General features: G+C 43.1%; 2 protein-coding genes across 2 annotated transcripts in view; both read right to left on the reverse strand.

Annotated features, from left to right (window-relative positions):
* LOC125888456 (olfactory receptor 52K1-like) overlaps positions 1–10,569 on the reverse strand; it is a 185,410-nt gene extending 174,841 nt beyond the window's left edge. The window contains exons 1-2 of the mRNA XM_049575840.1: positions 10,493–10,569; positions 10,362–10,375 (exon numbers count right to left, since the gene is read on the reverse strand). The gene's annotated coding sequence lies outside the window, so the exon portion shown is untranslated. The remainder of the gene's footprint in view (positions 1–10,361; positions 10,376–10,492) is intronic.
* LOC125888480 (olfactory receptor 11A1-like) lies at positions 1,535–2,500 on the reverse strand. The gene has a single exon (XM_049575863.1). It carries the CDS (start codon positions 2,498–2,500, stop codon positions 1,535–1,537), a length of 966 nt encoding a protein of 321 aa, XP_049431820.1.
* Positions 10,570–11,062: the final 493 nt, after the last annotated feature.

Genomic DNA, 11,062 nt, shown 5'->3' on the forward strand with positions numbered 1-11,062 from the left:
AGCCAATACACACGTGGTTATGTTTAGCCAACACACACCATGGTTACGTTTAGCCAACACACACCATGGTTACATTTAGCCAATACACACCATGGTTACGTTTAGCCAATACACACCATGGTTACGTTTAGCCGACACACACACACGTGGTTACGTTTAGCCAACACACACACACGTGGTTACGTTTAGCCAACACACACCATGGTTACATTTAGCCAATACACACACATGGTTACGTTTAGTCAACACACGTGGTTACGTTTAGCCAAAACACAACATTGCTACCTTTACTACATTTATTTACATTTAAGATTTGTCATGAGCAAAACGTAAAGTTTTCAATCGGCTGCTCGCTGCTAAAAAAAACCTTAAACTGGTCAATAGTTTTTTTCTGGTTTTAAAAAATCCGGCCCAGCTGAATCCATAACTGAACAGCTCTGCTGTCGGATATTTTCTGACGCAGATGTCATTACACCACGACAGTGTCTCAAACATTTCATAACAGAGCATGTTTCAATAGATTCAATAGATATTTTAAAGGACTTTAATTTGTTGTTGTTTTATTTATTTGGTTTGAAGGATTTTGCCTTTTTTTTTTGCTTTGTGTGAACATTTAGGTGACAGAAAGTGTCTCAGCATTAATGATCATTAAGACTTATGTAGATATGTAATATAATTACCACTTTCTTTTCTGTTGTGTTTTATTAAAATACTGTGAATTATCTGCACATGACACATGCAACCATGTAAATTCTGCCACTGTCTGTTTATCATTATAGCTTGCTTTGTTTTTTTTTTGTTTTTTTTACTGCGGTACAAAGTCTCAGGGCTGCTGTGACACTGCACCGACTGAGGGCAACAAAAAAGAGTCTTGGATGCGTCGGTGTAATGGATGACCAAGAAAGGACGTCAGAGGACAGACACAAAAAGCTTCACAGGCTGAGATCAATGCAGACACATGTCAGTTTATTTCAAACATCCGTCATTATGATGATCGACAAGGACTGAGATGTTTGCTGCTTTTTATTCACTTCTTTTTGTGCACAGATGTTCGAAATAAACTCACATTTCTCTGCATTGATCTCAGCCTGTGAAGCTTTTGGTGTCTGTGCAGCTCAGTCACGTTGGTGTGCAGGTGTCTCCTCTGACGTTCTTACTGCATTACAATCACTCAGCTTTAATATCAGTGTTGTTAAACTGTGTAATATCTGTACTTCCATCAGTCAGTGATGTGAAATCAGCCCTCAGTCTGTCTCTTCTGCTTCTGTCTGCTGCCTCCTGATTATACTGCTCTTTGTTTCTGTACACTTGACTTGTTTTACAGACTTATATACTGCTCTGTATTTGTTTCTCCTGGTGCTTCCTGTTTGCACTTTGCTGTTGTGATGTTGCAAACGTCCCCGCTGTGGGACGTCTAAAGGATGATCTTCAAGCTGACGTGATTTCGGTTCATCACACTCCACATTAACTTGACACAAACAAACTGTTTCCACTCAGTCTCGTGTTTTTAATGGGCACATTCACTGAAGCATTGTTAGCACATCTGCATCTGATCTCTGCGGCCGGCCAACAGTTTATAACACAGGACATGTTTACACATGTTCCGTATCTTTGACATCTGCAGTCCGTACATGATGGGATTCAACAGCGGCTGCAGCAGCACAAAATACAAGGACAGAAAATTCTGCAGCACGCTGGATCTACTCGTCATATCAAACCTGCTCTGAATGATTTCAAATGTGCAGCAGCAGAAAAAGTTGAGCAGAGAGATGAGGTGAGGTGTGCAGGTGCTGACGGCTTTCTGTCTCGTCTGTTTCGAACCAGAAAAACAAATCTGGAAAATTTTCATGTAGGAGAAAAGGATGGGGAGCAGAGGGACTATGACGGTGACAGCAATGGCACACAGTCCGTAGATGTTGTTGACTCTGGTGTCAGAACACATCAACTTAACAATGAGGTAGTTACGGCAATACAGGTTGTTGATTATGTTCCCGCATAGCGTCAGACGGAGGTTTAAAGAAAGGGTTATTAAGAATTTAACAAAACAGACCAGCCAGATGACGATAATAAAGACAACTGCTCTGTCTGGTGTCATGCGTGTGTTATACTGCAGAGGACAGCAGATGGCCAGATATCTGTCATAAGCCATGACGGCTAAAGTACAAAACTCTATATTTGCATATGTGTACAGACAATAAATCTGCAGGAAACAAGCTGAAGCAGAGACAGTGTGAATGTCAGAGAGGATCTGAAGCAGCAGGAATGGAAACAACCCTGTACTACCATACAGTTCATTTACAAACAGGCTGCACAGAAACATGTACATAGGTTCATGTAAGCTTCTGTTCACACAGATAACCACAATCAGAGACGTGTTGGCAACAACAATAACAACATACAACATCGCAGTCAGCAGAAAATAAAAGTACTTCAGGTTTCCAACGTGCACATAAGCTCCGAGGACGAAAAAAGACAAAGTTGATAAAGTTGAATTTAACATAATTCAAATAATACACACCTCACAAACAGCCTAAACTCACCATCGACTCCTCTCTGAGTGTTTCAACACCTTCACATGTGGAAATGAGACATGGTCACATGACACACAGCGAGGTGTTTGTCACCTGTTGTGCTGCAGACGGCTGCAGTCACTGCTGTCAGCTGCACAAACCTGCTGCTTTATACCTTCTCACAACACAAGAGACCAACAGGACAGTCCCACTCTATCATCTGAACCAAACCAGCTGACCATCCATAGGCACAAATCCCGAGGGGGACGGGGGCAGGGAGGTCTGGAACCACTCTGCAAAGGTTCACTTCAAACCAGAGACACCTTTATTAACTTCTGCTTTCCAACACAATGAAAGACGTGAGCAGTTGTAACCTGACAGCGTTTGTTCACTTCATCACCTTCTGTGTGACTGCAGCAGTCGTACGAACAGAGCAGCTGCTAAACATCGTTCAAACTCAAAGAATTTTGAGTTACAATTTACAGAAGTGTTTTTACCAAAGACAAAACTTCATTCTCATAATAATGTTTTCATCTTTTGTAAAACTGTCACATTTCTACATTTGAAATCGACGTACCTTAAACAGTTAAGTTCCAATTATCTTTTCTGCATTTAAAGTCGTGGTGTGATGTTGTTTATAATCCTTTAAATAAATGAAGACTTGATTTAAAAAAAAATGACATAATTACAGCAGTCTCTGGCAGTCGTCATGGTGATGTGAGCGAAACAAATAAATCTTCTTCTTTGGGAAAATTAAATCCAATTAGGCATCTATTAGCTTTAATTCAATTAACAGGCATTGCCTCTGTGTGTGTGTGTGTGTGTGTGTGTGTGTGTGTGTGTGTGTGTGTGTGTGTGTTATTAATTGGCCATTTCGGTCAGCAAAAATGGCAGAAAAAAGAAAAATCATTTCTCAGTTCATCACTCACCAAAACACCAAGTTAGCAGAGAGCCTGTAATGTGAAAGGCCGTTTAATAAGATCTGTAAAACAGTCCTGGAGCTTCTGCAAATGTTTCATCATGGTGTCGTTAGGCAAAGGAAGCACAGAGAGAGTCTCAGAGTCTCAGGTCAGTTTGATAAGCTTGTGTTTATTAGTGGTGTGAAAAAGCGTCCCATTTGATTTAGACATGAAATAAAGTCGAGACGACAGAGTTGAACTGGGTGAAGGTCGGGATGCTGCTCTAAACATTATTATTACTTTAATATAATTATTAAATACATTTGACCACGCTGGTTCCATTTATATATGTGTTACAACAGCAGAGGTGGAAAGTAACTAATTACATTTACTCACATTACTGTAATTGAGTATTTTTTGTGTGTAATTTGTAATTTTTTCAGTAGTTTTTGAAATCTGCGTGTGTGTGTGTGTGTGTGTGTGTGTGTGTGTGTGTGTGTGTGTGTGTGTGTGTGTGTGTGCGTGTGTGTGCGCGCATCGGGACCGAAATCCGCCGTGCGCGATACAGAGAGCAGAGGAGGATTGTAAAGGTTTGACCATGTAGAGACAGAAATGACATGCCGCTGTGTAAACAATGTAAGTCATCACGTTATAAAATGAAACATTTCAGCGTATAACACAATAAACAGTATATTGTTATGTTATTATATGAAGCGTCCATCGCACAAAATAATATAACTTTAGTTTATGAAGAGATCAGACGGAGAACTCTCCTCCCCTTTTATATGCTTTACTCACAAGTGTGTGAATTGACCTGGATATGAAGCATCCGTAGCGCCAAATAATATAACGGTAGTTTCTGAAGAGCTACGACAAAAAAACTAAAAATAAATCAGCAGGTCATATTTCAGCAGCACCACCGCTGCTAGTTGCATATAGAGGAAACACTGTTGCTCAATGGATTTGTTGTGTTTTGGAATACACAGTATTCATCAAAATTAGTGTTGGTGTATTTTAATATTCAGAATTTCGCTTCGACAAGCTCTCTCTTTTTTGACCATACACCTGTTTGCATCCCTGAGAATAATGCCCAACAACATTGCTCAAAAAGTTGCTCTGTGTATCATCAGTCTAACAGTTGTGTTGGTGAGTCAAAATGAATGAGGGCTGCACAATATTAGACACAACTGACAATGAGACGGACCGAGCCTTCTCAAATCTCACGTCTTGTGTCACGTCTCCTGAAAGTAGAGTTGTACCGATACCAGTATCTGAAATGCCTCCGATACTGCCTAAAATGCAGTATGGGGCATCGGCGAGTACAGCCTATGACCAATCTGATACCATGTAATGCCTCACGTCATTACGCATACGCACGCTACAGACAAATGAAACGGGCGCTGGTATCGGATCGGTACTCGGTATCAGCAGATACCTAAGGTTCAGGGATCGGACTCGGTATCGGGAAGGAAAAAGTGGTATCGGTACATCTCTACCTGAAAGCTCACAGATGGTGGTGAAAACAGTAGGGATGGGCAACACAAGCAAAAACACTATTCGAAAATCGTGGCAAGTATTCGACAATTTTTCAAATGACCCCCCCCCCAAGCCACGCACACAGAGATCCATTCATCTTTAAAGGCCCGAACATACTCAGGCAGAACGGACTTCACAGAGATCTGCGCGGTCTTCACAAGCCCGCACACCAGTGACTGCTCGGCATGTATTTTTCACATCGCGGGGATTTCTCACGGACATTTTTACAGGAAACTACAACGCGGAAGTGCGCTCAACTATGAAAGCCCAAATGACTGCGGACATTCCTTACGGAGTAGTAGTCTCTGCACGTTTCTCCTGTTTGTAGAAGAGCATCTCACACCGCTGTAGCAATCCTAGACTGCCCTCGTGCGGTTAGGAGCTGAATTGCATGTCAAATAAAGGAGGGAAATTAGACGGCGAATTGTAATAGTCGCATTAAAAAAATCGATTTTTCAAAAATAAAACGACTATTTGAAAATCGAAAATCGTGACCCCTCCCTAGAAAACAGAGCAGCAGCACCAGAGACTGTGGAGGCAGTGTAGCGTAGCTCAAGTGACAGACTGGAGGAGACGAAGAGGACGTTTTTAAAACAGATGGAACGAATCATGGTGAAAACAGTTCTCCGTCCACATGTCATCATGTGTTTAATAGATGTGTTTCACGTGTTTAGACTGTAGAGACCTGTGGCTCAGAGGTAGAGCGGGTTGTCCACTAATTGGAAGATCGGTGGTTCGATCCCAGGCTCCTACAGGCCACATGTCAAAGTATCCTTGAACAAGATACTGAACCCCAAATGTCTCCAGATGGCTGTTCCATTAGTGTGTGAGTGCACTGAAAGAGCAGTAGCAGGTGGCACCTGTACGGCAGCCTCGGCCACCAGTGTGTGAACGTGTGAATGTGACCTGTAGTGTCAAAGCAGCTGAACAAGTGCAGGTCCATTTAATTGGATTAAACAGAGAAAACTTTTTGACATGAGGTAAAGACTCGAAGTAACAAACATTTCTGTCTAAATCTAAAACATTAAAGGAGGAGTAACTACTGTTACTATGCCACTACCTCCAGCAGCACCACGTTCAGGCACATTCCTCAGGGCTGGTTTGAATTCACCAAAAGTCTTTTTCCAGTTTTAACAAAAACCTGCCTGAACTTCCTGTGTTTGTTCTGAAAGTCCAAACCATCAAAAATGTTTCCACACCAAAAACTAAGCAATGAAAGCAGTCCCAGTGAAGTGGAGCTCCAGTCCCAGCTGGACGAGGACATCTAACTGGCCTACTGTCCTTGTCCCAGTATACAAGCACGGGAGGGGAATCCATTTATTGAGCCAAGTATGTGCGACTCCTCTACGATAGGTGGAGATATGCCCCCTTTCAGCTTGTTAGTATTGGACCTTTTTCCTGTTGACCTATTACGTCACAGACCAAACAATGGACAAACAAGTTAGCTACGGTTAGCTAGCAGCTAACTGCTACCATAGTGGACAACTTTACAGCTCTGTACATTTGGTCCGTCCAGAAAGTCACGGCTCTGGATGTAGATTTCTCCATGTTGTTACCGGCTTCTTCTTCTCTTACACATTTAATGCTATTGGACTTCCGGGTCAAAGCCCGGGGCGGAAACTGTGGAGCATGCTCAGAGCGCCTCGGCCAGTTTGGGTCTGATTGACTGTATACATGCAGGAGTCACATGACCTGGGTGTGTTAGTCCCACTGTGACACATTCACTGCAGGACCATTTCACTCACACTGACATGTTTACAGGGGTTTGATATAAATCCCTTTTCTCTGTTGTCATGGAAACGGACTGAATGGTTCAGACTGATCCGCACAGAGGCTGCCTCTGTTTGGTGGTCGAGGGAAGTTTCACATCTGACGCTTTGTTTCAGATCAAACTGAAAAATCTGGACCAAGTGAGGTCGGTGAGGAAGGGCCCTCATAACGTCACAGGAAGTGTTCATGTGTTCATCAGTGCAGAGATTCACCCAAATCTGGAGGTCCCAATTCATATCCAACATTTAGTGATTATTAAAAATATTATTTTCTAATCTGTGTCCGTCCGTCCGTCCTGACGCTGTCACAGAGCGGTCTGAGGGGAGGTCATTATCAGCCCTCTGAGGACCAGTGCAACCAGTCCTGAGGTGTGCTCCTGCTGATTGGTCTCACTGGTCAACAGCTCTGAGTGTAATTTGCTTCAGAGGGAATTGGTGGAAACTGTGGCGAGCGTGAAGACGCCTCAGGGACAGACATGTTGACGGGCTGAAATGACCTCTGACCTGAGGGACCTGGTTAATGAGCTGCTGTGATGTAACTTCCCCCAACACCTCTGAGAGGTTTGCATCAGTCACAGACGGGAGTGAAGTTAGTTTGTGTTAATGAGCTTTGCTTCAGATTGTTTGTCAAAGTTTAAAGCTCCAATAATCAGATGTTTTCATATTAACTGATAAAGTGTGACAGGAAAAGACTTTTTAGACTCTGAACTCAGGTCCACACGCTGCTGCTTGAAATATCGGAGCACTCAGAATCTAAATTAAAAAAAATAATTACCGATAATCACACGAGGCCGTGCATGAGACAGACAAATAAACACCTCATGTTGCAATCAGTGAGCTCAAGATGTGGTTTGTGGATATACTGGATACTGGAGAACATCTGAATATGTTTGATAATGATCCTGTAATGAAGTCGTGACTTTGTCCTGCCCAGTCACCAGAAGAAAACGTCAGCATTGTCCGTGACTGATAACTACAGATGTGTTACATTTCTACATAAGCATCATATCAGTGTTTGACGGGGAGGTGGAGAAGATAGTGGAGGCGCACACCGGGACGAGATGCTTGCCAAGCTGCAGGCCACTGTTAAACACCAACAAACAAAGGCAGCGGCTGGCCTTTGGACCAGTGGCTGCACTTCCAGCAGCATTCTTGCTAGTGAACATGGGTGTTCTTTGGCGACCCATCACTGTGTTTGCAGCAGCGGCTTTTGTGCCACAAAACATGAGTGTTTTCTTTGCAATTGGTGGCTGCATTTCAAGCAGCATTTCTAAGACCACACGTGGGTGTGTTATAGTGAACAACTACCACATTTCCAGCGGCTTTTGTGCCACTGAACACAGTCAGTCATTACCGCATTTCAAGCAGGTGTTGTTCAGTGCTTTAGTGACAATAAATGTAGGTGTTTTTTTTAGCAACCAGCGACCATGTTTCCAGCAGAACTGTTGCCACCAAACGTAGGTTTCTTTTAGGGACCGGGCCGTGTTTCAAACTGCCTTTTTGCCACTGAACGTGGGTGTTTCCAGCAGATGTTGTGCCAACACTGTCGGTGTTCTTTCAGGGACAGGTGGCCTTGTTTACAGCTAAATTTCTGCCGCCAAATGTAGGTGTTTTTAGGGACTGGTGGTCTTGTGAGGTTTTCACCACCAAATGGGAGTGTTTCTAGGAGGCCATACACTGTTCCAGCAGCTTTTATGCCATCCAATGTAGGTGTTTTCTCAGGGACTGGGGGCCGTGCCCATAAATGATCTTTTTCTAAGCACGTAGGTTTTGTGCCTAAACATAACTACATGTTAACCATTGTATAGTTTGAAACAAAGAGTTTCAACATACAAATGTAACGCATCACTGGTTTGTACTGGTTTCTGACCAGTTAGGAGGCTTTAATGATTCTGATCCAGCCAGCAGCTGTAACAACAACTGAAACCATCCTCTTCCTGCTGCTCAGACGGCACAGTCCTCACAGACAAACCTGGGCTCTTAAACATTTACTTGATAAAACAAACTTAAAGGCCGACGGCCCGTCAGGACACAAGAACAAACTTTTCTCATGTTTTCTGATCTTTTAAATGTTTAGATCAGATTGTTGTTGCACCCCGGGAGAAAACAGTGTCTGCTGCGTCACACCATTACAATCATAAAAACTTAATAAATGAAGACACATGACGACACTGCATGTGCTGCTGCTACACACAGAATATTATATCACGATAAAAGCAAATTAAAAAGATGTGTGTGATTTATAACATAACAATGTTCTGTTTCTTCTGCAGGTTAAAACTTTACTAGCAGATATTCAGCCCTCGTGAGACGACCTAGACTTTACTCAGACACATCACTTTGACTGAGTCGTTAAATAATTCAAACAAAGGTGATCAGTGAAGAACACAGTGAGCATCAGCTGTCTGTCTGTCACATGAAACACTTCATGGTATTTGTTAAAAGGATCAAACTCGTACAGACGCAGTGAAAGTACACAATTTAAAACTACTTGTACATCAGTCCCGTCAGCCTCTGTCGTCACTATCAGTCTTTTATTGATTGTGTTTTTCATTGATCTGCTGGTTTCACAGCCGAAAACTTCAAACACACAAACAGTCTCATTGTTAAAATCTGTGACACCACGGGACTGGACCGGTTTGTGCGATCAACAAATCCTCCTTTAGCTTTTTGTTTTTATAGTTTTCACAGGGTTTTAAATCTGTTTTACAATAATTTGTCTATGAACTCTTATTATTTACAGATTCCTGGATTCCGCTGAACTCCTCGTCATACAGTCGACCAAACGTCAGTCGGCCAGAAAGGTCACTAGTCACCAAGATGTCATTGGTCGCTTAGTGACAGAAAAACAAAACAAACGAACATGAATATACTTTCAGCATATTGTAACAGCCAGAACTATAACTATAATATTATTACTTTCATGTTGTTGTAAGCTACTGTCATTACCTGCATCTCTCTCTCTCTCTCTCACTCTCTCTCTCTCTGTCTCATTGTGTCATGTGGATTACTGTTAATTTATCATGGTGATCTGTTCTGTACGACATCTATTGCACGTCTGTCCGTCCTGGAAGAGGGATCCCTCCTCAGTTGCTCTTCCTGAGGTTTCTACCGTTTTTCCCCGTTAAAGGGTTTTTGGGGAGTTTGGACCCTGTCAGTCAGCTACAGTAGGAACAGTCTCAGTCAGGAGCAGCCCGACACTGATAAATGTGAGAAATGAAATAATGGTCCAGTTTGTCTCTGATGCAAGTGTCGCGTGCACGTCAGCAGATTTTCTGGAGGTTAATAAGATCTTCAACACAGCAGACACAGAAACAAGAAGGAGAGACAGCAACATTTCCAGAGGAGGCTAAAAACTCACACGCATGTTGTCCCACCACAAAAAATCTCACGTACCAACATCATGACGTCAACTCATGACCCGAAACGAGCTCAGACACAGTGTTAAACTGCCCTTTGGGAACATCTGAGTGAAACAAGCAGAACAGGAAGTCGTATATCAAACAGAACCTGAGAGAACCTCGTCACCATGAACAATCAACAAACCTCAGAAACAAAGTCAAGATTCAGGAGAACACGAAAATGTTCCTGCAGCTGTTAAAACAATCAGCTCCTCCTCCACAGTAGGAAAATAACAAGAGACTCACCTAGTTCTCCTCTCTGTGTGGTTCTCCTCTCTGTGTGGTTCTCCTCTCTGTGGTTCTCCTCTGTGTGTGGTTCTCCTCTCTGTGGTTCTCCTCTGTGTGTGGTTCTCCTCTGTGTGTGGTTCTCCTCTCTGTGTGGTTCTCCTCTCTGTGGTTCTCCTCTGTGTGTGGTTCTCCTCTCTGTGGTTCTCCTCTCTGTGTGGTTCTCCTCTCTGTGTGGTTCTCCTCTCTGTGGTTCTCCTCTGTGTGTGGTTCTCCTCTCTGTGGTTCTCCTCTCTGTGGTTCTCCTCTCTGTGTGGTTCTCCTCTCTGTGGTTCTCCTCTCTGTGTGGTTCTCCTCTCTGTGGTTCTCCTCTCTGTGGTTCTCCTCTCTGTGTGGTTCTCCTCTCTGTGTGGTTCTCCTCTCTGTGTGGTTCTCCTCTCTGTGGTTCTCCTCTCTGTGTGGTTCTCCTCTCTGTGTGGTTCTCCTCTCTGTGTGGTTCTCCTCTCTGTGGTTCTCCTCTCTGTGTGGTTCTCCTCTCTGTGTGGTTCTCCTCTCTGTGGTTCTCCTCTCTGTGTGGTTCTCCTCTCTGTGTGGTTCTCTTCTCTCTGTGGTGAATTCAGCAGCAATGCATCTTTTTGAGACGTTATATTATTTGTTAACTTTAAGAGTTGTTGTCAGATAATGTGCAGGTTCACATTCACACTGCACGCAGCAACAGGCCT

The sequence above is a fragment of the Epinephelus fuscoguttatus genome, linkage group LG5 (genome assembly GCF_011397635.1).
Source record: "Epinephelus fuscoguttatus linkage group LG5, E.fuscoguttatus.final_Chr_v1".
NCBI lineage: Eukaryota > Metazoa > Chordata > Actinopteri > Perciformes > Serranidae > Epinephelus > Epinephelus fuscoguttatus.

What these genes read in the sequence shown, in the direction of transcription:
- LOC125888480 (XM_049575863.1), bottom strand. Translation starts at nt 2,500, where the DNA reads ATGTTAAATTCAACTTTATCAACTTTGTCTTTTTTCGTCCTCGGAGCT.